The following is a 26731-nucleotide window of genomic DNA, read 5'->3' on the forward strand; positions in this document are numbered from 1 at the left end:
TGCACTAAATGACCCATGCCAGTTTAAAATGACTCCCATGTCCTTCCCCCCCATTTGCAACCTCGGACCTCAGCAAAGTGTGGAGACGTTTGCTACAGAATTGACTCAAATGTCTCCAACAGCCCGCGCTGTATCCAGCGCAAGTTTCGGGCTGTCTAGCGCTCAGCCCAACGCAAGGTGAAGCTTTTCCCCTTACCCCGCAGAGAGTCGCAGCAGCCCCAGTTGGTCTGCTCGGATCTGCGCCACCTACATCGGTGGCACAAATCCGAGCAGCCCAGGACTGGCTAGGCCACATGGCAACAGAGCTAGGATTGGGCATAAGGGATGCCTCAGGGAGCACCCAAGAGTGTGGGTAGCTCAGCCATCACACCTACAATCAGTTGGGTCGGAATTGCCCCAAGTGCACATAGCTCTTACCCTGAAGGCATCATCCCATGAGGGTGATCTCATTGAGGTCAACTCAACTGTCTAGCTGACCTCTGTCCAGCTGTCTCCAAAAGCTCATATGTTGAGATGGTGGGGTCTACTCTCTATTTTGGACTCACCAGCATTCTGGAACTCACAGACATACTACTCTGGGTAGCATCTAGGCCAGTGGTTTCCAGACTGTGGTCAGAACCTGATTTTTGGTGGCCCTTCAATGGGAGATGGAAAGATCACACCATTAATTTCCTCAAGCCTTGAGGCTATGCAGAAATCAGTTACTGTAGCTGCTAATTACCTTGCAAAGAGCTCAGCTTCTGCAGTTTGCAAGCATGGTCATGACAAAAGAAAATATTTCTTTACTCAGCGTGTTGGTCGGTCTGTGGAACTCCTTGCCACAGGATGTGGTGATGGCGTCTGGCCTGGACGCCTTTAATAGGGGATTGGACAAGTTTCTGGAAGAAAAATCCATTACGGGTTACAAGCCATGATGTGTATGTGCAACCTCCTGATTTTAGAAATGGGCTATGTCAGAATGCCAGATGCAAGGGAGGGCACCAGGATGAGGTCTCTTGTTATCTGGTGTGCTCCCTGGGGCATTTGGTGGGCCGCTGTAAGATACAGGAAGCTGGACTAGATGGGCCTATGGCCTGATCCAGTGGGGCTGTTCTTATGTTCTTATAGGGAGATAAATATTTGAGGGTCCTTTTCTGAGGGTCTAAAAAATGAATAAAAACTGGTAAACCTGGGTGGGTCCTGATAAAATGTCATTTTAAAAAGTGGGCCCTGGTGCTAAAAAGTTTGGGCACCGCTGATTGAGACGAAGTTTAGCGTGTGTCAGCTAAGAGCACCAAACAAGTTGAGTGCATCTCCCAGGGGTCAGAGGTGTCAGATGTTTCTGTCCAAAAGCAAGCCTGAGTTCTCAACACTTTAGGATCCCATAATGCCAGCTCTTTGCTGACTCATCCTGGGTTGTACAGCTGCAGCAAGGAGACTGGGTTGTACTCCACAGCAAATGGATGGCTTGCCTTCCCCCCAGTAAAAGGAGGCACACTGCAAATCTGCAAATATTTTGCAATTGGAGAGCATGGAGAAAGGCATGCGCGCACATGGGTGCATTAATTGCACGTGAAGGGCATCCTATTTTTAATTTGCACAACACATGCAGAATGAGACAGAGAGAGAGAGAGAGAGAGAGAGAGAGAGAGAGAGCTGGTGTGAATTGATGAAGATGATAGTAATAATAATAATAATTAATTAATAATAAAATCCCATGCAATAATAAAATCCCATTCCCAATAGGAATAAAATCCCATTTAAGGTTTCCAAAATTCAGAAGTCCTGAGTGGAAGGCAAGAGGGGTTGGAAAAGAGCCAGGATGGTTTAGGAGTTTAGCAGTTAGACCTGGTTTAGGAGTTAGACCTGGAAGATTAAGATTCAAATCCCTTTATTAGTCGTGAAACTCCCTGGGTGACCTTGAGCATCTCTCTCTCTCTCTCTCTGCCTAGCCTGCCTCACAGGGTTGTTGTGAAGAGAAAAGGAGGGGAGGAACCTTGTGCACCCCCCCTGAGCTCCTTGGCGGAAGGGTGGTATAAAAATGTGAAAAGGACTAACCCGAAGAACTGTAGGATGGAATGGAGAATATTGGCTATCCTGGTATTCCAAGCTGCCCCCCCAAGCTAAAATTTGCTCCACACCTAGCCTGACAATTAGAAAAGCCTGAAAATGGGGCATGTTCCTCAAACGGTTAAAACCAACTTGGGAGATGAAGTTTACCTCTGCGGTAGAGGCCATCATTTTCCTTGGAGGGTAACCTTCCAAGTCCCCTGACCCGTTCCCCATTACTGTCCTCTTACGACCAAAAAATCCATTTGCACAAATGATATAGCCCACAAATCACATGCTTAATTACTCAACTTATTTACCTAATCGCTTCTGACGATGCTTAATTGCATTTTGTTTCTTAATTGCTTGGCGCGGGAGGGGGCGAGATTACAGCCGGGTCCCCTTGCCGCGGAATGACGGCAAGTTTGGTGCCGAGTTTGGCTGTAACCGTTTTGGGGTGTACTTTCATGTGCACGCATGTGTACAAGGCTCATGTGTTCCTCTGTAGATCATGTGTGGACCTTGCCCTGTTTGGCTACTGAAACCTTGAACCCATGTGCGGGCAAAGGAGATGCTTCTCGGCAAGGTCCACGGCCGCTCCGGAGTGTGTACCCTCCTCTAGATTACAGGTGTTAGGACATGGCCAAAAATCATCATGAGATGCTCATAGGTAGGCAGATGCTCAAGGTTCTGCCTTCATCATGCTTTGTGGTGCTTCAGAGATGTGCAGGAGCCTATGGGAAACACTGCAGAAGACGAACCTTCATGGTGCAAGTGCATCAAGGGGGGGGGTTTCTTATAGTGTTTGATCAGTGGTCATGTACTTTTATTGGTCTTGTAGATAGACAACCATGCAAGGTTGAGATGGGCTAGAGTCTTCTAAGGCTGTAACTCAGTGGTTATAGCACCAGGACCCACTTTTTAGAAGTTGGGACCCACTTTTGGTGTTTGATCACTTTTGGTGTTGAAGTTGGGAAGTGATGTCATTAAACTGGAAGTGATGTCATGGCCAGTGACATCATCGATTAGGCTTCCAGTCTAAGCCGCGATCAGCCCAAGGTCAGGCACAGCTGTAATTGTGCCGTAATTTTTGCATAGCTCAGAATTCAAACATTCCAGCCTGGGAGTCGAAGCAGAAGAAAGACTTGGCTCCTTCTCCAGCCATACAGCCACCCCCTTTTCCCACATCCTCACCTAGTCAGGGCAAAGCACCTTGCCTCTCTCCTACTGGGGGCCCACCCCTGCCCAGAAGCTCTGCACTCTGTGTTTTCAGCTCTCTATTTTCAATGGTGGGTAAGCTCGGTGCTACTTGACCAACCTGAAATTGGCTCATGACCCACCTGGGGGGTCCTGACCCACAGTTTGGGAAACACTTGTTGTAACCCATGGAGGGAAAGTTCATCATGGGTTTCAAGTCAGGGTGACAGCATGCAACCTCCAGGTTTTAGAGGTAACCTAGAGGACGCCGGGTGCAGCAGGAGATTGACATCTTGTGGTTTCGTGTGCTCCCAGAGACATCTGGTGGGCCACTGTGAGATATGGAGAGCTGGACAAGGTGGGCTGTTGGCTGATCCAGCAAGGCTCTTCTGCTGTTCTTGTGACCCATACGGAGAAACCTGTGGAGATTCGGGGAACTGGGCACCCTGAATGAAGTTGGCAACCTGTACCATTTGACTTTCTCAGTTCTTGCCAAGCCAGGCCCCCTTCCTAGACTTCTAAGGAGGTCAGCACAAAAGTTAAGGGGGAAGGGAGAGGCTCTCTGTCTTCAGTTACATTACTGAGTGTGTGGTAGACAAAGACAGGCATGGTAGACAGCCCAGTCCTTTGCAGGTCTACTCAGAAGTAAGTTTTGCTGTGTTCAAGGGGGCTGAGGATTTCAGCCCAGGTCCCACGGAAACTGGCAGGACTTGAGCTAATCATGACTACCTTGCCTTGTTGTTCTCCATGACTAGGTCCACCCTTTCCTGGGCGTAAGTTCCATTGACTCTAATGGGACTTACTTCTGAGTAGACTGGTATTAGACTTGGGCTCCAAGTCTCAGGCTTCAAACTCGCGTTTTTATTTTTTTTCAGTTCTCCTACCTTCACCTCTCAGCAAACTTGTTTTTGTCTCAGTGCCTCTGCATGGATCTCTTTGTCCGTTTTCATGATCCATCAGCCTTTCACGACGGCTCATTATTTCATTTCATTAAACCTGATGTTCACTTCCAGCGGTGCAAATGTGTCATTCTGTACGGCCCGAGCCGTCATTAGCGCAGTGACTTTCAAGGGAGCTTTGCTCCGGCCTCAAAGGTTGAACCTTGCCGAGAGGTCCTTGTAGGTCAGGTGGAAACCTAGCATGCTGTCGCCATACCTGTTGCAGGGTAGCGCATTAAAATGAGCTCTGGGATATATTTTGGATAGATTGGATGAGCATAAGGGAAACTAACAAGAGAAGGCAAGAAAATTGGATAGAAAGCAATGCTTCTGGAATAGAGCTGTAGGCCATTAAGAACGTAAAAACATAACAGCCCCACTGGATCAGGTCAAAAACCCATCTAGTCCAGCTTCCGGTATCTCACAGTGGCCCACCAGATTTCTCTGAGGACTTTGAAGACAATGGGATCCCTATATCCTGTTGCCGCTGTCCAGCAGGGCTTGTCCTATGGTCTTATCTCTAGATGAATTGCTCTTCATCATCAAAGATCTCTCTAATGGCCTGTCAAGGAGCAATTGCCATTTAGCACCTCTGCTTCTTGAACCGTGTCTTCCTCAAGCCATTTCCACCTGCTTGAATGGGGGGGGGGGGAGAGAGAGAGAGAGAGAGAGAGAGAGAGAGAGAGTGTGTGTGTGTGTGTGTGTGTGTGTGTGTGTGTGTGTGAGAGAGAGAGAGAGAGAGAGAGAGAGAGAGAGAGAGAGAGAGAGCTTTCTAAATGCCATGGGATGTGGCTATAATGGTGATTGGAAGGCAGTGGCCTTCCTCCCAAGTAGCAGCTTGTTTAAATGGCCTAATCGGCCTTGTCCATTTCACAGCCCACCCAAAATTGGGCCACTGGTGAGTCCCGGACCCAGAGTTTGGGAACTGCTGACCTAGGATATTTGGAGATGCTTGTATTACTTTTGGGCAGTTTCAAATACAGCTGCCTTTTTTTTTTTTTTTTTTTGGTGCTATATTATTTGTCAATTTCTGTACTGCTCTTCCTGCAAGGAGCTCAGAGTGGTGTACCTGGTTCCTCCCCTCCTTTTGTCCTCACAACAACCCTGTGAGGTAGGCGAGGCTGGGAGAGAGCGACTGGCCCAAGCTCACCCAGGACGTTTCACGGCTAAGCAGGGATTTGATCCTGGATCCTCCGGGACTAAGTCCAACCCCAGAACCATGACACCCACCCTGGCTCAAATGCTGCTGGAACCTGAGCGTTGTTCGAAATTAGACTCTTCTTTCCATGATGCGCTTCTAACCACTGACATCCTCCCCCCCCTGTTTTTTCTCTTTCTCCCCCCCCCCACCCTGTTCCTACCACACAGGACTCCACAGAATGGAGCAAGAATGAGAGGGGAAAGGCAGACAGAAAAGCATGAACTGGAGGCTTGTTGAGTTTCTCTACCTCCTCTTTCTATGGGACCATATCACAGTGCATCCCTCCCAGCAAGAACCCGCCGTGAGCAACCAACATGTCTCCAAGGAGTTTGATTGGCTTATATCCGACAGGGGGCCTTTCCACCACTCGCGGAGCTACTTATCCTTTGTGGAAAGATATCGTCAAGGATTTACGACCCGATATAAAATCTACAGGTACGCGGGACGCTCTCTGGTTTTGCTTTGTCGGGAGGAAAGACCTGTTCGCTTCTTTGGGGCTGCACGGGGCTGGGTAATGGGGGGTGGGGAGGAAGAGGAGAGGACCCTTACGTGGGTTTTGTGGGCAACCCTGTACACCCAAGGTGTCGAATCGGCTCTGAGTGCCCTTTGAACAGAGGATAATAATAACAACAATAATACAGGTATTTCCATACCGCCTTTCTAGGTCTTCTCCTTAGACTTTATTCAAGGCCAAGGGTGCCCAAACCCCGGCCCTGGGGCCACATGTGGTCCTCGAGGCCTCTCAATGTGGCCCTCAGGGAGACCCCAGTCTCCAATGAGCCTCTGGCCCTCCAGAGATTTGTTGGAGCCCGCACTGGCCCGATGCAACTGCTCTCAGCGTGAGGGCGACTGTTTGACCTCTCGCGTGAGCTGTGGGATGAGGGCTTCCTCCACTGCTTGCGGTTTCACATCTGTGATGCAGCAGCGGAAGCAAAGGAAAGGCCAGCCTTGCTTTGTGCAAGGCCTTTTATAGGCCTTGAGCTATTGCAAGACCTTCATTCAGTCATATATGTTCATCTTTAATATATTCATTCATGTAAATTTATTCAAATTTTAAATGTAAATGAATTCTTTTTTTCCCCCGGCCCCCGACACAGTGTCAGAGAGCTGATGTGGCCCTCCTGCCAAAAACTTTGGACACCCCTGTTCAAGGCGGTTTACATAGGCAGGCTAATTAAATCCCCGTAGGGATTTTTACAATTGAAAGAAGGCTCTATCTTTCAAGAGCTACAACAATTCAGATGTTTCTGTCTTGATCTGGTCGCACATTCTGGCCTCCAGCCTCCCACGCTCAGAGCAGATGGAATAGCTCGGCTCAGTTTGCCAGCTGCTTCAAGGTCGCACGGTGCCGGTGGCCTCGAACTGGCGACCTTCGGATGTTATCTTCAGGCAAACGGAGGCTCAACCCTCTAGACCAGACCTCCTGCCCAAACCAGACCTCCTGCCCATCCTGTGGACATCCTGTGGAAGGATGGGGGCCTTCTTTCACACAGGGCCCAGACAGCCATCCATATTACGACCTAGAAGTGGGACAAAATAAGTTTTTGTCCCGACCCACGATTTGAGAAACACTGTTCTAATTGCTTACAGCTTTATATATTAACAATCTAAATTTCCACCCATATATAAAACAGTTTTATTTTTCTTAATGGGTTTTGGTGTTTTCCAAAGTTAGACGTATAGAAAGAGATGTTGTGTGTTTTTATTCCAAACGTACATTGTAAATGTTAATTATAATCGCTGTAAAAGTGTACTAGGTGGGCGCTATATATCGCCTCTTCTTAGCCTGTCTGAAATGCACTCAAAGGGCTTCGCTAATTTTTATTATTTATATGGGAACAAGCTCTGCAAGGAAAGGTTGAGGGAACTTGGTATGTTTAGCCTGGAGAAGGGAAGGCTGACAGGGGGTATGATGGTGCTCTTAAAATACCCAAAGGGCTGGCATATGGAAGAAGGGAGGGCACCAGGATGCAGGTCTCTTGTTGTCTTGTGTGCTCCCTGGGGCATTTGGTGGGCCGCTGTAAGATACAGGAAGCTGGACTAGATGGGCCTAAGGCCTGATCCAGTGGGGCTGTTCTTATGTTCTTATGTAACCTCCTGATTTTAGAAATGGGCTATGTCAGATGCAAGGGAGGGCACCAGGATGCAGGTCTCTTGTTATCTGGTGTGTTCCCTGGGGCATTTGGTGGGCTGCTGTGACATACAGGAAGCTGTACCAGATGGGCCTATGGCCTGATCCAGTGGGGCTGTTCTTATGTTCAGCTGATTAGAGAGGGCACCAGGATGCAGGTCTCTTGTTATCTGGTGTGCTCCCTGGGGCATTTGGTGGGCCGCTGTGAGTTACAGGAAGCTGTACCAGATGGGCCTATGGCCTGATCCAGTGGGGCTGTTCTTATGTTCTTAAGGGACAAATTGGTTCTCAACTAGATCCAATGGGCTCAGACTGCAAGAGAAGATAATCTAGTTGGACATCAGGAAAAAATTTCTGACCATCAGGGGCGTTTAGCAGTGGAACAGATGGTAAGCTCTGGTAAGCTCAGATGGTAAGCTCTCCCTCCCTAGATATCTTCAAGCTCAACAAGTACCTGCTAGAGATGCTCTAGGAGAATTGGCAGGGGAGTGGACTAGGGTGCTACAGGCAAGAGATTGGACTAGATGTTTTGTGTCTGTTGTCTAGTGTGTTCCCTGAAGCCTTTGGTGGCCACTGTGAGATACAGGAAGCTGGACTAGATGGGCCGTTGGCCTGATCCAGCAGGGCTCTTCTTATGTTCAGCTGACAACAGAGGGCACTAGGATGCAGGTCTCTTGTGGTCTTGAGTGCTCCCTGGGGCATCTGGTGGGCTGCTGTGAGATACAGGAAGCTGGACTAGATGGGCCTTTGGCCTGATCCAGCGGGGCTCTTCTTATGTTCTTATGACCTTATAAGTCCCTTCCAACTTTTTGATTGTATGATTCCATAAATGTGCAGCGCAACATATACTCCAGAAAAGGGCTCCCCAACCATAGTAAAAAGGATAAAAACAGTGTCTTGAGCAACTGGTAAAGTGAAACTTCCTTTTTTAGTCTTGTGCCACTAGGTGCATCCAGATAGAGAGTTTTTAAAAATGGATCCCAGTGCTAAAAAGGTTGGGAAGCACTGCTCAACGCAGCCAGCTAGAAATGGCTATAGGAGGAGGTGACCTTGGTCTGCCCAGTCATGACCGTAGTCGCACCTGGGAAATGGTGGACGGCTTGGACAGTTTTCACCAGCCGTCACAGCTGCTGGTTTGGGTGTAGCCAGCCTAGTGAAATCTGCGGTGTCGGGTCACAGATGATGAAGGGAAGCCCCAATTTATGGCCGAGTTAAAGTGCGCAGAAGTAAACATAACTCTGAACTTAAATGAAATGAGCATTTGTAGGCTCAGTATGTGTGAATATTTTTTTCCCCTCTACACCCTACTGGAACAGGCTGACTAAATAACTATTAGGGATGATTTAGTTATAATTTAAAAAAAATGGAAGTTTTTCACAGTTGTTGAAAATGGCTTATTTCACAGTTTTAAAAAAAAAAGACATTTCATGGCACATTGAGCAAAAAAAAAAAAATAGTTTATGACTAAATGGGAGACAATTATTAATATCTGAAAACAGTTCTGTCGCATAAAGATGTGCATGTCCCCACATTTACGATGGATGTTAAGGAGCTAAATTGACTGGCATTAGAAGTTAGAAGCAAGAACCATGTTGGCATCTTTCAGTCTCGGAAGACTCTGGTATCGCGCTCCGAATGGTGGTTCTGGAACAGAGTGTCTTCTCCAGTGCGCGAAGCCTGGGTAAAGTAGGTATGGAGGATAGGCTGTTACCCATGCAGCAAATCCCCCTTCTCCACGTCGCTGAAATGGTCCAATGGAAAGGCAGAGGCCAATACGGTTGGTTCCAGCGGCGTCGCAGGAGTTGCCAGAACGTGACTGTGTTCAGCCATGAACTGTCTCAGGGACTCCGGCTCTGGATTTGCCTCGAGGTTGACTCCTGAAGCCTTTTCCATAACTGGATGTAGCCACAAGGCAGTGGAGGTTTGGGATCAGAGTTTTCCTTCTCTCAGATGAGCTGCCTTCCCAGGCTGACGAGTCCCATCTACCCAGTGGCTGTTTAGTTGCTCTTAGTACAAGTACAGCCAAACAGAGGGCCTGTTCTTATCCCCAGCCCCCAGGGGTAGAACATAAGCAAGAACCAGCTGCTGGTGTAAAGGTGACAGAAAGGACCATTGAGTGCCATGCAAACATAAGCTGTGCTTGGTCTATCTAGACCAGTGGTCTCTAAACTTTTCAGCCGAAGAGCTGCATCAAATATCTAGAACAGCGCCGAGGGCCCAAAAAGAAAATAAATTTAGGGCACAAACCTGAGCACGTCTACTCAGAAGTAAGTACTGTTGTGTTCAATGGGACTTACTCCCAGGAAAATGAGGTTAGAATTGTAGCCTTAAATACATTAGAGATGGAACTTGGATGGATGGATGAATGGGCTCAAATGTCCAGGATTTCTCCAAGCACCAACGCAGCCCAAGAAATAAAGCACACACTTAAATGGACCCCCCAATACCCCCACCCCACAAGCACAACTCTGGTTGTGTTTGGACAACTGGGCCAGAGGCTCTCAGGGGATCAGAGGCTGGCCGCAATCCGGATAGAGGCTCTCTACAGGTCACTGGGCCAGGGTTTGGAGACCCCTGATCTAGACCAGAACCCGGTTTCCAACAGTGAGCAGTGCTGGGAACAGCCATTCCCCGTTAAGAACATAAGAAGAGCCCCGCTGGATCAGGCCATAGGCCCATCTAGTCCAGCTTCCTGTATCTCACAGCGGCCCACCAAATGCCCCATGGAGCACACTGCAAGAGACCCGCATCCTGGTGCCCTCCCTTGTCAGTTGAACATAAGAACATCAGAAGAGCCCTATTGGATCAGGCCAAAGGCCTATCTGGTCCAGCTTCCTGTATCTCACAGTGGCCCACCAAATGCTCGAGGGAGCACAAAGACAAGAGACCTGCATCTTGGTGCCCTCCCTTGTCAGTTGGACATAAGAAGAGCCCTGCTGGATCAGGCCATAGGCCCATCTAGTCCAGCTTCCAGTATCTCATAGCAGGCCCCACCAAATGCCCCAGGGAGCACACAAGACAACAAGAGACCTGCATCCTGGTGCCCTCCCTTGCATGCCCTCTCCGTTGCTTAACACTCCCCATCCCAGTAGTCTTATGAGTTGTCTATATGAGGGTGCCTTTGAATCACAGGGGATGTCTGCTATAGCTGCCTACACAGAGCAGTGGACTAGATGATCTCTTAGGATACTCCCAGCAGTTGCAGTGTTGGGCCAATCCTTCTTCCCGCCCAGTTACCTTCCACAGGGTTACTGCACCGATAAAGCTGAGTAACTCCCGGATAATCTTTTCTGAGCATCTTGGAGGAGGGCGCATACCAAGCAATGTAGGAGTCATGCGCTTATCAGTGTCACCTCACTCATTGTGCTTTGTGTCTTGCTCTGGTTTCCATTTCACATCTCCTCCACCTCTCTCCAACCCCCTCTCTTTCTTCCTTTTTCCTTGCGCCGTGCGCTCGTGGGCTTGAGACATCAAGTCTCCTTCCCTTCCTTTTCCCGCATCCCGTCCTTAATTGTAGCGCTGTACTTATTTAGTGGTGATTTCCCCCGAGTCCCTTGTTGTGAGGGAACATGGACACAGCGCATTAGAGTTGTGTCGTTTACACTGGAAACCCACGGAGATGATGCCGCTGTTGGCGTGACGTGACTCGCAGACAGGCAAGCAGCAGGCGTCGTCAGGAGTTTAGAAGTCCGTCGGAGAGGCCTAGAATGGCTCTGATCCTGGTGCGGAAGAAAGCCCAAATGCGAGCCGTTTTCTCCTTGGCAATTTTATGGCAGGGAAATGCTCTTCCAAAATTGCAATGATGTTAGCAAGCATCACCATATAGGAGCACTGACGAGCACTGGCTATCTCGCTATATCGTTTACCCAGGGATATCTTCTTGTCTTTCTCCTGTTCTGGACCTGCATCAGCTTACCACCTGAGAATCAGGAGCTATGCATGCAACCGTCTGATTTTAGAAATGGACTGTGTCAGAATGCCAGGTGCAGAAGAGGGCACGAGGACGCAGGTCTCTTGTTGCCTTGAGGGCTTCCTGAGGCATCTGGTGGGCCACTGTGAGATCCAGGAAGCTGGACTAGATGGGCCTTTGGCCTGATCCAGCGGGGGCTCTTCTTATGTTCAGCTGACAAGGGAGGGCACCAGGATGCAGGTCTCTAGGTGTCCTGTGTGCTCCCTGGGGCATTTGGTGGCCACTGTGAGATACAGGAAGCTGGACTAGATGAGCCTTTGGCCTGATCCAGCGGGGCTCTTCTGATGTTCTTATGCCCTCACTGGAGACCTTCAAGCAGAGGTTGGACAGGCACCTGCTGGAGATGCTCTGAGAGAATTTCCTGCTACAGGAAGGAGGTTGGACTAGATGACCTTGTGATGTCACTTCCAATGCTATGATTCTGTGACTTGGCACTCATTTTCCTAAACATCACTTTTCACCCAGGATCATGGGAGGGGAATCAATCTACATTGTATATTTTGTGTGTGTATATGGTAGAGCATGTGCAAAGTACTCAGGACGCAAGCTCTGTAGACCTGGATCGTTGGTATGTTCCGTCAGCTTTCTTGTTGGACCAGACTCTCTTTGTGAGTCTGGAAAACGTGGTAGCTGCTTTACCGATGCATTTGTTTAGCTCGGTATCGAGAGAAAGCGTGTCGGAGATCGTTGAGCCAAGGTACACAGAGTCATGGACAACCTCCAGTTCATGCGCAGAGATTGCAATGCAGGGAGGTGAGTCCACTTCCTGAACCATGACCTGTGTTTTCTTAAGGCTGATTGTCAGTCCAAAGTCTTGGCAGGCCTTGCTAAAACGATCCATGAGCTGCTGGAGATCTTTGGCAGAGTGGGTGGTGACAGCTGCATCGTCGGCAGAGGGGAAGTCACGCAGACATTTCAGCTGAACTTTGGACTTTGCTCCCAGTCTGGAGAGGTTGAAGAGCTTTCCGTCTGATCTGGTCCAAAGATAGATGCCTTCTGTTGCAGTTCCAAAGGCATGCTTCAGCAGGACAGCGAAGAAAATCCCAAACAAGGTTGGCGCAAGAACACAGCCATGCTTCACTCTGCTTCGGATGTCAAAGGGGTCTGATGTGGAGCCATCGAAGACAACAGTGCCCTTCATGTCCTTGTGGAAAGACCTGATGATGCTGAGGAGCCTGGGTGGACATCCGATCTTGGGGGAGATTCTTCACTCACAACAGGAGAGGAAACTGAACGCTTTCCACATGCGCTGACACATCCTTGGTATCTCCTGACAGGACAAAGTTCCAAACAACGCAGTCCTGGAACGTGCTGAATCCCTAGCATGTATGCACTGCTGAAACAGAGACGCCTGCGTTGGCTCGGTCATGTCGTGAGAATGGATGATGGCCGGATCCCAAAGGATCTCCTCTATGGAGAACTCGTGCAAGGAAAGCGCCCTACAGGTAGACCACAGCTGCGATACAAGGACATCTGCAAGAGGGATCTGAAGGCCTTAGGAGTGGACCTCAACAAGTGGGAAACCCTGGCCTCTGAGCGGCCCGCTTGGAGGCAGGCTGTGCAGCATGGCCTTTCCAGTTTGAAGAGACACTTGGCCAACAGCCTGAGGCTAAGAGGCAAAGAAGGAAGGCCCATAGACAGGGAGACAGACCAGGGACAGACTGCACTTGCTCCCGGTGTGGAAGGGATTGTCCACTCCCGAATTGGCCTTTTCAGCCACACTAGATGCTGTTCCAGAACCACCTTTCAGAGCGCGATACCAGAGTCTTTCGAGACCGAAGGTTGCCAACTGCTATGTGCAAAGTGGATGTTACTCTTAGATGAGCTTTTGGAGACATGTGCAAGGACTTGCTATCCGCCTGAGGCCTTCCACCCTCCCTTTGGATTTCGTACCGCACTGAAGAATAAACAGAGGAGCCGAGAAGTGTTGATTCTGCAAAGCTATTTTGGAGCCTGAGTTACTTTCATTTGCATCCACCAGCTATTTCGGGACACGGAGCAAAAGGAAGGCAAGTCAGGAGACCCAGCTTACGCCTTTGTTCTTTTTAAAATATATTTTGGCAGTCCAAGCTGTCGCTGCAGTAATTGTGGAATAATTTGGATCCGTAGCTGCTGTTGTCATGGTGGCATTAAGCCAGCCAGACAGATTCCAAGGAGGACGAGAGGAGATGCCGTGTTTGGATCCGAAGACAGACTCTGATATTGGAGCACTACCTGGTGTACACTTCAGCGGCTTATTTGAGCAGGTTCTGGAGATTGATTGATTGATAGTCCCAGGTGAAACAGTATAAAACTCATAAAAAAACACAATTAAAAAATCCCAATACCGCCTAATTCATAAACATTCAAGCAACCTAAAAAAAATTATAATACATGCGTTGCCTGACTTCCCAGTTTGACTTGGGGGTCCACAGTCCTATCCAATTTTCCAGTGCCGGTTCAACCGTTGGGAGCTGTGGAGAGGGGACCCCGCCCCATCACAGCTCTCTTAACGTCCTGAATTTTATTTTCTAGGCATCGGGGTCCGTTTCTCCCCACAAATGAGGGGATGGGGAATGCAATCCAAAGTGATCTGAAAGCATCATCTCCAGTAATCTAATGCAGTGGTCTTCCGACCTTTTTTGTGCTGCAATCCACATACATACATATACACATAGATACAGTAAGTAACTAAGTAAGGGTCCAATCCTATCCAACTTTCAGCACCGGGTGCAGCCACATTTCAGCCCCCAAGTAAAGGAACAAATACCCCCCATACCTCGAGGAGTTCTGCATGACATAGAGGGAGGGATCTCCTCTATGGAGAACTCATGCAAGGAAAGCGCCCTACAGGTAGACCACAGCTGCGATACAAGGACATCTGCAAGAGGAATCTGAAGGCCTTAGGAGTGGACCTCAACAAGTGGGAAACCCTGCCTCTGAGCGGCCCGCTTGGAGGCAGGCTGTGCAGCATGGCCTTTCCCAGTTTGAAGAGACACTTGGCCAACAGACTGAGGCAAAGAAGGAAGGCCCATAGCAAGGGAGACAGACCAGGGACAGACTGCACTTGCTCCCAGCGTGGAAGGGATTGTCACTCCCGAATCGGCCTTTTCAGCCACACTAGACGCTGTTCCGGAACCACCTCTCAGAGGCGCGATACCAGAGTCTTTCGAGACTGAAGGTTGCCAACAAGATCTCCGTGACTGCACCGCAACTACAAGATGCAGCATGTACCCCATGTGGCACGGCTGCATCGGCCCTGGAAAATTGGATAGGATTGGACCCTAAGTAAGTAAGTATGGGCCCAATGCTATCCAGTGTTCTAGCACCAGTGCATCCTCAATGCAGCCCCGAGGTAAGGGAACAAATGTTCCCATACCGTAAGGAGGCCTCTGTGACTGACTCCCCACCACAGGATGCAGTGCACACGTCCCCATTGGTATGGCTGCACCAGCACTGGAAAATTGGATAGGATTGGGCCCTAAGTAAGTATGAGATTCAGGACCCACTGTTGATCTTGCCCTCCCCTTCCAGGACCCGATACCCTTGTCCCCACCCACCCTATCTCTTCACACCAACCCTGTGAGGTAGCAGGCCTGCATAGGATCGGCCTCAAGAGCTACAGGGCAAGACACCGAGAAGAGGCCGTGCAGGTTTATATCCTCAGTTTTGATAAGGTAGCACCATGATAGGATTGGATCCAAACCCTCTCTTGCAAAGGTGTCCGTGAGCCCCCATGTGTGCCTTCGCGACTGCATTGGGGTCATGACCCACAGGTCGAAAGACCTTGATCTAATGGAATTGTAAACCTTGTCCACGTTGTGCTTGGAATAATTGGATAGTGTTGGAGCTGCTCAAGGATCTGCTGCCCATCCCGGGCCAGTCCTACTACCAGACAATAAGACTGACCCGTACCATCCGTTCCATTGGCTCACATCACATCCACATGTGTGGCCCTCCTGGTTATGTGGTGCCAAGTTTTCCCACCGATCCAATGATCTTGGCTTCCCCTTACACCTCCACCTTGGTTGAATTTGGCAGCCAGTGTGCGAATCTCCCCCATTTTGTCATGACCAGCAAGAACCTGTGGCGCTTAAAAGGTGATGTTTCCGTTGAGACTTTTGATGCGTCGACACGAAAAGGAGACATGCATGGGTCTGGGTGAGTTTTCTACCCATAGGTAAGAGTTCTTGGTTGCATCGAAGGGGAAGACGAAAGGCATTTTTGTTGTTGTTGGCAAAAAGGAGAACAAATCAACCCAGCAGGAGATGAAAAGCAGCAACATTTTCCATCTATGTGGCACATTTGAACATGGCGCATGTGCGCTGCTCGTCCAAAGGAGATAATTTGGAGATAGATCAGGATCGAGAAAGTTATATGTTCGCAGAAAGAAACCATCTTGCGATCTCCTCCATGAGATCCTCTTAAGCCCGAAGTCCACAGGTGTTCGGAAAGCTTGGTAAGAAATGATGTGCTATGTGCATTCATTTTTTTTTTTTAATTTCACATTGGCAGAGAGAGCGCATATGCCCACTACATGAGGTGACCAAGCCAGGCTGTCCCTCCATATGCCAAGTGGAAGCTGGGGGAACTTGCTTGTTTTGAAGGTACCCTTTCCAAATTTCTGAAGGAAAAGTCCATCACGGGTTTACAAGTCATAGTAGGTATATTCAAACTCCTGGTTTTCGAGGTAGGCTACCTCAGATTGCCAGATGCAGGGGAGGGCACCAGGGCACAGGTTGGTAAAGCATTTGGTGGGCCACTGTGCGATACAGGAAGCTGGACTAGATGGGCCTTTGGCCTGATCCAGCAGGGCTCTTCTGTTCTTATGTTCAGCTGACAAGGGAGGGCACCAGGATGTAGGTCTTTTGTGGTCTTGTGGGCTCCCTGGGGCATCTGGTGGGCCGGTGTGAGATACAGGAAGCTGGATTAGATGGGCCTATGGCCTGATCCAGTGGGGCTGTTCTTATGTTCTTACAGTCTTCTGGTTTTACAAGTAGGCAACCTCAGAATGTCAGGTAGGAAGGGAGGGCACCAGGATGCAGGTGTTGTCTTGTGTGCTCCTTGGGGCATCTGGTGAGATACAGGAAGCTTCTTATGTTCTTATGTTCTTGGAGTGAGTCCAAGCCAGCGAGCTTGGATCACGGAGCCACAAACTTTCCTTCTGATGTTCACGGAACGGCCTTGTTAGAGCCAGTGCATAATACATCACTAGACACATGGGGCGTGCTTTTCATGTGTCTGCATTGTGAGAACAAAGGGGGCAACCCAGGGAGAGAGCATAGAGATGAGTCATGTTCTCTGACTTTGGTGTCATCGAATGTGGTCCACCAACCACGTGTGTGTCCCCCAGCTCTGTGGTAGCGGCTCAGAACCGTTAAGCGTAGGTGAGAACAGAAGACCTTATTGACAGATAGAAGTTAGATGAAGCGTGTAGCTGGAACTTGAAATGAATCATTATAATCTTAGAGTTGGAAGGTCATCTAGTCCTGTAGCAGAAAAATTCTCCTAGATCATCTCCAGCAGGTGTTTGTCCAGCCTCTGCTTGAAGATCTCCAGCAGGTGTTTGTCCAGCCATCTGCTTGAAGATCTCCAGTAGAGGGGAGTCCACCCCTTCCCTCGGTAATCTCTTCCACTGCCAAGTGGACCGGACCATCAATAATCTCTTTCTGATGCCCAGCCAAAATCTCCTGCCTTGTGATTTGGATCTAGTTCTAACTTACGTGTAAGAGCATAAGAAGCACCTTGCTGGATCCAGACCCAAAGTTCACCTGGTCAAGCATCCAATTTGCCACAATGGCCAGCTAGATGGTTCTAAGAGATGTCCATGTAGCCAAATGGATCCTACGTGAAAATTAATGGCAGGACTACGGGTTGGGGGTACTAGGGGTTGGTCAAATGGGGAACTGTCTGGTAGTCTGGGGAACTGTCTAGCAAAACCTTGAACCTTTGGTTCTGCTGATGGTGGAAAACCCAATGTACTTTTCAGGATAGGTAGGAGTGCCAGGGGATGTCAAGGGTTTTTCCCCAGGGCCTCCAAGGACCTGGCACTGGGTTGGGAATGGGGAAAAATGCTGTGGGTCAAGTCCAGAGTCAGAGCCAGAATAGAAAGCCAAACCAGGAAATAGGAACAGGTGGAGAGATATGATAGAGAGAGACTGGTGGTTCAGGAGTGACTTTAGCCCCGGAAGATCCAGGTTCAAATCCGCACTCAGCCACAAAGCTTCCTGGATGAGCTTGGGCCAGTCACTCTCTCTCAGCCTCATGTACCTTACAGGGTTGTCGTGAGGACAAAAAAGGGAGGAGGGAACCATACACACCACCCTGAGCTTCTTGGAGGAAGCAGGCAAGCTCAGCTGACTCTTGGCTCACCTCCGAGAGACAAGCAAGCCCTGCTTGGGGGGGGGGGAGATGGGAATTGATTCTGATCCCTGTTTGGATATTTTCTAAGTGGCTCCATCACTGAGACGGGCCTCTCCAGAGTGCCCCAGAGTGGGGCCTGTCCGCTGCTTGCCGACTCGAGTGGCTTTGCTCTCTGGGAGACATTTAGGAAACCTTGTAGATCACACAGCTGGCTTTCAGAAGCTGGAGAGGTTTCTCAGAAGCCATTTGGGGGTGCATGTTTCTTCTAAGAAGCTAAGCTCCGAGTCATTAAATCTGCTTTAAGGAAATAGATAAGTGCAGTGTGGGTAAATGTTGACTTGTCAGCTCCTTCTGAAACCCTTACGTAAGGAGTAGGTGTGATTGTCTTTGACGCCTGGATCTCACTTTTGTTCAAGCCACACGAAGTTCTGGTTCTCACCCGACGTGCGAGCTTTCTATTTCGGGAGCCTCTAGTCATTAAGTCTTTTTCCCCTCCGCTCTTCGCCTTCCTTGTTCTCCGGCTATTTCCGGAGGCTGAGAACCACCCACTCGCCTCTGTAAGAAGCACTTACTCACTCACAAAGAGAGCGGCGTGGGTCATAGGTGTGAATGATGCAAGAAGCCCTGTTGGTGCAATAGGGGTAACCAGCCTATTGAAATTCTCCCGCACTGATGCAGTGGGGCCAAGTGGGAGAGAATGTTGCAGTCTGGTGGGCTCCTCGAGGTAAGGGGACATCTGTCCCCTTGCATCAGAGAAAGCCCTCATCATGGCTGCTTGTACCCAAGCCTGTTAAATCGCTGGGTGTAGGTCCCGAATGGGTCTGTGTTGGCAGATCTTGTCCAGGAAGCAGGATAAGAAAAGCGGCACCGATCTTGCCCCACTACCCAAACTGCGCAATCCTTCATAAGAACATCAGAAGAGCCCCACAGGATCAGCCCACCAAATGCTTCAGGGAACACACAAGAACAACAGGACACGACCTGTGTCCTGGTGCCCTCCTCTGCATCTGCTATCGGAGGCAGGCCTTCCCTACTGGAGGGCAACAGGATGCAGGTCTCTTGTTATCAGAGTGTGCTCCTCTGGGGCAACTTGGTGGGCTGACTGTGAGATACAGGAAGCTGGACTAGATGGGCCTCTGGCCTGATCCAGTGGGCTGTTCTTATGTTCTTAACTGCAATTCCCAGGAGGCCTTGCAGGTCTCTTGTTATCAGGTGTGCTCCCTGGGGCATTTGGTGGGCCGCTGTGAGATACAGGAAGCTGGACTAGATGGGCCTATGGCCTGATCCAGTGGGGCTATTCTTATGTTCTTCCTTTGCCCTGTCACACACCTCCCTTCTTCCCCTGCCCTGGTGGGCAAGGAAGTCCCATGGATTAATTATGTACTGGGTTTAAAAAATACTCCCCTCCTGTCACATCTAGTGGCAATGAATTCCACAGGCTAACCATGTGTTGGGTGAAGAAGGTCCATCCTCTTGTCTGTAGATCTTCCACCAGTGCATTGGATGACTCCTGGTTCACTTACTGGGAGGGAGGGGGGCGGCGTATCTCCATTGCAGCCCCTTGTGTAACAGATATCTCAGCCAATGAAGTTGTGTTAGAGCTGGCGAGATCCTTCCAACCTGCTGCAATTTCTGTCCTGGGATATAAATGTTTTAAATAAATCATCGGGCTCGCCTTCCTGCGCCGAACCAGCAGCCCGGCCGCGTCATTCCTGCAGAGGTTATTCACGAACGTCTTTTGGCTTTCAAGCCAGCAGCCGGTGCTCGGAGACTATTTCACTGCCCCCTGGCTCTGCACAGCTGTGCTCCAGCACAGATTTGCCATAAAATATTAACAGAGAACTGCATACTTGAGGCTGACTTCCCAATGGACTGCAGCTTAGATAAATCCCAGTGGATGAGGAACTGAGCAGTTTCGGGGGAGCTGAGAGATCAGAACTTATTTAAATGCAATTGGTCTGACCACTAGGGAGACTGGATGGGCAGAAGCCGCCTGTGCCAGTTGGGTAGGCTGCTGTGATGTCACAGAACGTCCATAAACATAGTTTGCCTTCTCATGAGCCCTGCTTCTTGGTTACAATCCTTTGGGGCCATCACCACCTCCTGGAGCTCCTCTCCCCTTAATTACACCCCTGTTGCCATTTTTCTTTGCTGTTATAGCCTTTTACAAGGTGTCGCATTCTCGGCATCACCTGGCAGGACCAAGTTCCAAACAACACAGTCCTGGAACGTGCTGGAATCCCTAGCATGTATGCACTGCTGAAACAGAGATGCCTGCGTTGGCTCGGTCATGTCGTGAGAATGGATGATTGGCCGGATCCCAAAGGATCTCCTCTATGGAGAACTCGTGCAAGGAAAGCGCCCTACAGGTAGACCACAGCTGCGATACAAGGACATCTGCAAGAGGGATCTGAAGGCCTTAGGGATGGACCTCAACAGGTGGGAAACCCTGGCCTCTGAGCGGGCCCGCTTGGAGGCAGGCTGTGCAGCATGGCCTTTCCCAGTTTGAAGAGACACTTGGCCAACAGTCTGAGGCTAAGAGGCAAAGAAGGAAGGCCCATAGCCAGGGAGACAGACCAGGGACAGACTGCACTTGCTCCCAGTGTGGAAGGGATTGTCACTCCCGGATTGGCCTTTTCAGCCACACTAGACGCTGTTCCAGAACCACCTTTCAGAGCGCGATACCAGAGTCTTTCGGAGACTTGAAGGTTGCCAACATGGCAGGCACAGTGTGTTGGCAAACCTAGAGACCAGAGAATCAGAAAGGCAGAGAAAGGGGAGGGGGGGAGGTAGTGTCATGACAAACTCCTGAACTTTATAATTTATTTATTTTATTTTATTTATTTATAGGATTTGTATCCCACCTTTCTATCCACTCAAGGACACTCAAGGCATAGCAACACTCTAGGTGATGTCTTGCGGAGGGGGGTCTTAGCTCAGTGGTAGAGCACACTGATGCAGGGCTGGCCCATTCATGAGGCCAACTGCTTCAGGGCCCAATCCTATCCATTTTCCAGTGCCGTGAAAGGGCGGGGGAGGGGCAGCGTTTGACGTAATGGCATAAGAAAGACCAGGCCCAAGGGTCGATTTAAATATTAAAGAGCTTCCTGATGGTACAAACTGTCTGCCTTGGAAAGTAGGTAGAGTCTCCATCACTGGAGGCTTTTAAGAAGAAGCTGCCTAGGTTGTTGTAGATTGCCTGCACGGGCAGGGGGTTGGACTTGATGCTCTTGTAGGTCCCTTCCATCACTAGGGCTCCACATTCGGTAGCCTCGAACACTGTGAAGTTTGCAAGGTAATGAACGGAGAAGTCCTTGTTTGCATCTGTTCTGAACCAGAAGGGCTGGTGGGGTCAGGGAGATTTGTCTCCAGACCTGCAATTTTGTTGACTCTCGGATTCCATATGTCTTAGATTTCCTCCCCCCACCCCCTCCCCAAGAGAAAAGGAGATCTGCAGGGATAACAAATCAAGCAACAAGTCTGTCATTCTTCCTGTTGCTGCTCCCCTGAGCAGCTACCCTTCTCTGTGCGGGGCATCTTTTAGCAGCATATAAAAAGCTTTCTCAGTAGCAAAGGCTGTTGCAGCCTCTCATCAATCAGTCTGCTTTGGCCCAGGGGGGAGCCAAAATGTACTTGTTTTTTTTTTTTAAGAGCAAGAGAACTCTCTGATTTGCTGGATCTTTCCTGTAGAGTTGCAGAAATGGCTTTTGGAGGAATGGATAAAGTAAGGCTGACAAAATGGCTCTCAATAGGGCCAGCTACTAAAATCATCAATTTTTATTTAAATAAAATTAAAAATAATAATTAAAAAATCAACATTTTTAATAACTAAAAAAGATATTTTTAAAATTAAATAGAAAATCATTAATTAAAATAAATCAGCAGGTCCTGGGAGAAAAGACTGAAGAGCTTAACTGCTGCCAGTCAGAGAGAAGACCTTTATTTAAAAAAATAAAAATAAAAACCTGTGCACTGTTTGGCCGCAGCTCAGATCTTCATTCTTCACGGCCTGATTTTTTTAGAGGGAGATGTTGGGTGCTTCTGGGTGCAACATGGTGCTCTCAAGGGGAATGATGGTTGGTCTGTGGAACTCCTTGCCACAGGATGTGGTGACGATGTCTGGCCTGGATGCCTTTAAAAGGGGATTGGACAAGTTTCTGGAGGAAAAATCCATCACAGGATACAAGCCATGATGTGCAATGTGCAACCTCCTGGTTTTAGAAATGGGCTATGTCAGCTGCAAGGGAGGGCACCAGGATGCAGGTCTCTTATTATCTGGTGTGCTCCCTGGGGCATTTGGTGGGCCGCTGTGAGATACAGGAAGCTGGACTAGATGGCCTATGGCCTGATCCAGTGGGGCTCGTCTTATGTTCTTCTGTTCAGCTGACATAGGGAGGGCATCAGGATGAGGTCTCTTGATGTCTGGTATGCTCCTGGGGCATTTGGTGGGGCCGCTGTGAGATACAGGAAGCTGGACTAGATGGGCCTATGGCCTGATCCAGCAGGGCTCTTCTGATGTATCTTATGTTCTTAAAAGTCCACTTCACCTTTTTTCCTGATCTTCAATAAGATCTCCAAGCAGGGTCGCCTACTCACTAGTAAATATGCAATGTGTGGCTCAGTTCCTCGCTTTCCAATGGGGCTCAATACATTTTCCTTTGTCAGCTTTGGGGGGGGGGGCTTCCTTCTTTAAAGTTTGTTCGGGTTGAGTTCCTCTTTGACCTGCCGTTTGAAGTGGACTCAAGAGTGCAGTCCTATTGGAGTACCTTTGCCGGTGTAGCGGATTCCTGCGCCGGCCCAGAGTGTCGCACAAGTTCCGTCAACCATGTTGGCGCCGACTCTAGAGTAAACAGCATAGGGAGGAAGGCCTGAGCCATCCCGCCAGTGCTGCTACTGAGCCCCCCAGTGACCCAGCAGAGGTGGAGAAGAGTGGGGAAGGCAGGGGAGGATGGATGGGGGTGGGATAAGCCGGGTGGGGACGGGATTGACAGAGGAGACCTTACATGGGCCCAACCCAGATTTGCACCAGTGATTTGGCAGGTGCAGATCCAAGTACTCCCATTGGGCAGGCTGGAGCATTACTTGGGGTAAGGGGAGAACATCCCCTTACCCATGGAGACCTCCAGCCTCCTCTCAACCAGTGTTGGACACAGCCGAGGCCGTGCGGCCCCCGCCGTGACAGTGCAGGTTAGGCTTGGACTGTGAGGCTCGCCTGCCTCCTTGCGTTTAAAACATGCATGTGCTACTCCGTTTTGGTTTCTGTACATTTTCCTCTTGTCAGCTTCGCGACCCACCGAAAACGGAGATTGCGAACCCACAGTTTGAGAACCACTGGCTATAGCGCAAGACGCTGTATCCTACGGGTGGCAGCTACTCCTATGGTAGGAAAGCACCCAGCTCTCTTTCCCGTATTGTCAGTTTCGCAGCCCAATCCTAGGCATGTCTGCTCAGAAGTAAGTCCCATTAGAGTCAATGGGGCTTACTCCAGGAAAGTGTGCATAGGATTGGGCTGCAAGTCCTCTATCTGCATATATCTGCAGTGCCTCCTCAGTCTTTATTGGTGTGGAGCGTCAACTCCCCTCCTCCAACAGGGTCTCTTTTAAAAAAATCTTTTATTAGAGAAGGCTCTGGTAAATTACTCAGCTCCCTTCCCTACTCAATAAAAAATGTTTATAACCCTGTAAATTTTCAGCATATCACCTGCTTGTTATGGGAGAGGGGAAAAAAAGGTCAACAGGGAGAGGGGTGTAAGTGATGGAGGGAGAGGAGCACATGGATGTCGTTTCCAGCAGAGAGTCTGGGTTCAGTGCCTCTGGGCCTTGAGGAGAAGTCTCGTTGGGAGATATCGGCTGATCAAGGCTCGTGGCAGAGCGGTGCGTCGGCAGTGCTGAGCTTGTTCCTTTGGATGAATTTTTAATCTTGATCGCTCGAGATTCAGAGGGTGTAGCAAAGGCATCTGTCTTAAGGTTTGTGTAGAGCAGAAACACACACACACCAGAAACACTGGTTTTGTTGTTTTACTTACTTTGCCTGGAAAGGGAGAAATTAGAGAGGGAGGAGGAGGCAAGGAACCGGGTATGCCTAGATTCCTTGGGCCAGTGCCCAACTGTTCCTTCTGCCCATGGTGGCAAAATTCCCTGCACCCTATTGCCACACCCTTACATCTGGCTTTCAGAGGCAGCCTAACATAAGGACAATAAGAAGAGCCCGCTGGATCAGGACATAGGCCCATCTAGTCCAGCTTCCTGTATCTCACAGCAGGCCCACCAAATGTCTCAGGGAGCACACCAGATCACAAGAGACCTGCATCCTGGTGCCCCAAATGTCAGCTGAACATAAGGACATAAGAAGAGCCCCACTGGATCAGGCCAAAGGCCCATCTAGTCCAGCTTCCTGTACCTCACAGTGGCCCACCAAATGTCTCAGGGAGCACACCAGATCACAAGAGACCTGCATCCCTGGTGCCTTCCCTTGTCAGCTGAACATAAGAACACAAGAAGACCCCGCTGGATCAGGCCATAGGCCCATCTAGTCCAGCTTCCTGTATCTCACAGAGGTCCACCAAATGCCCCAGGGAGCACACAAGACTAATACAAGAGACCTGCATCCTGGTGCCCAAATGTCAGCTGAACATAAGGACATATGAAGAGCCCTACTGGATCAGGCCAAAGGCCCATCTAGTCCAGCTTCCTGTATCTCACAGTGGCCCACCAAATGCCCCCAGGGAGCACACAGGACAACAAGAGACCTGCATTCTGGTGCCCAAATGTCAGCTGAACATAAGGACATAAGAAGAGCCCCACTGGATCAGGCCAAAGGCCCATCTAGTCCACCTTCCTGTATCTCACAGTGGCCCACCAAATGCCCCAGGGAGCACACAGGGACAACAAGAGACCTGCATTCTGGTGCCCAAAATGTCAGCTGAACATAAGGACATAAGAAGAGCCCCACTGGATCAGGCCAAAGGCCCATCTAGTCCAGCTTCCTGTATCTCACAGCGGCCCACCAAATGCCCCAGGGAGCACACAAGACAACAAGAGACCTGCATCTGGTGCCCAAATGTCAGCTGAACATAAGGGACATAAGAAGAGCCACACTGGATCAGGCCAAAGGCCCATCTAGTCCAGCTTCCTGTATCTCACAGTGGCCCACCAAATGCCCCAGGGAGCACACAGGGACAACAAGAGACCTGCATTCTGGTTGCCCAAATGTCAGCTGAACATAAGGACATAAGAAGAGCCCCACTGGATCAGGCCAAAGGCCCATCTAGTCCAGCTTCCTGTATCTCACAGCGGCCCACCAAATGCCCCAGGGAGCACACAGGACAACAAGAGACCCTGCATTCTGGTGCCCAAATGTCAGCTGAAACATAAGGACATAAGAAGAGCCCCACTGGATCAGGCCAAAGGCCCATCTAGTCCAGCTTCCTGTATCTCACAGCGGCCCACCAAATGCCCCAGGGAGCACACAGGACAACAAGAGACCTGCATTCTGGTGCCCAAATGTCAGCTGAACATAAGGACATAAGAAGAGCCCCCGTGGATCAGGCCAAAGGCCCATCTGGTCCAGCTTCCTGTATCTCACAGCAGCCCCACCAAATGCCCCAGGGAGCACCCAGATAACAAGAGACCTCCTCCTGGTGTCCTCCCTTGTCAGCTGAACATAAGAACACAAGAAGACCCCCCGCTGGATCAGGCCACAGGCCCATCTAGTCCACCTTCCTGTATCTCACAGTGGCCCACCAAATGCCTCAGGGAGCACACAAGACCACAAGAGACCTGCAAGGTGCCCTCCCTTGCCTTAAGCCTACTTCTAGAACCTGGGGCAAAAGCCTACTTCTTTGCCCCTATCCGTTGTATCCACACTGCAGAATGAAAGCTCGCCTGTGGGCCCAATCCTCTCCAACTTTCCAGCACCGGTGCAACCGAAATGCAACCCTAAGGTAAGGGAACAAATGTCCCCATACCTTGAGGAGGCCTCTGTGCCTCCCCACCCCACAGCTGACCCCATTGGCACCGCTGCAGCAGCCCTGGAAAATTGGATAGGATTGGGCCCTGTATCAGTATCTATGTCCATCCTTTCAGAGAGACTGCAAGGTTAATGTTCCAGATTCGTGACTTGGGGAGCATTATGGTGCATTGCAAAATATCCTGCCCACACACCCACACCCACACACCCACACCCACACACACACAGCACACACGCACACACACACACACACAGTTGCAAATGTAAATACATTGGACAGCAGGCATTTGAGAGGATTGCCGGCTGATGTCAACTTGAAGGCACAGATCTCGACTGATTTAATTTTTTAATTGATTTCTGTTGGCTACAAGGGCGGTCTAATAGGACAACAGTCCCCTGGCGCCCAGCCTCCTGAACACCCCTCCCCACAAACAAGGAAAGTGAGGAACAGGGCAACAGCGATGTATGATAGCAAGAAGGGGGGGATGACGTGGTGGGGAAGAACAGAAAACAAGGAGGGGGCAGAGAAGAGGGATAAGAGGCAGGGCTGATGAGTGCTTTTCTTCAGGGCCGAGCTACACATTCCACTCCTGTGCCTATTTGAGGCAGAAAGCTGGGACTAGATGGGCCTTTGTAGGGGCTGGACTAGATGGGCCTCGTCCAGTAGGCCCTCCTGATGTCCTGATGGTGCAGCGCTCACCCTACAGATCAGGAAGTCCCTGGTTCAGAAACTCACATGGGCTGTGAACTTACACTCTGGTGTTATGACTGAGACATATAAAATTATGCAAGGGATGGATAGAGGGATAGAGGGATGTTCTTTTCCGTCTTGCACAACACCAGTGTGTGTGTGTGTGTGTGTGTGTGTGTACATACAGAGAGAGAGAGAGAGAGACTCTCCCACCATTCAATTTTAATGGATGTTCCCTGGTTCTGGTGTTATATTTATATTTCTA

At 49.8% G+C, this 26731-nt stretch overlaps 1 protein-coding gene across 1 annotated transcript in view; it reads left to right on the forward strand.

Moving 5' to 3' along the window:
• Positions 1 to 5581: 5581 nt before the first annotated feature.
• Positions 5582 to 26731, forward strand: part of BRINP1 (BMP/retinoic acid inducible neural specific 1) — a 55919-nt gene continuing 34769 nt past the window's right edge. Inside the window, 1 exon segment of the mRNA XM_066610980.1 lies at positions 5582 to 5799. Within this exon segment, the coding sequence (XP_066467077.1) occupies positions 5582 to 5799 (218 nt within the window).

Source organism: Tiliqua scincoides, unplaced genomic scaffold (genome assembly GCF_035046505.1).
Source record: "Tiliqua scincoides isolate rTilSci1 unplaced genomic scaffold, rTilSci1.hap2 HAP2_SCAFFOLD_117, whole genome shotgun sequence".
Taxonomy (NCBI): domain Eukaryota; kingdom Metazoa; phylum Chordata; class Lepidosauria; order Squamata; family Scincidae; genus Tiliqua; species Tiliqua scincoides.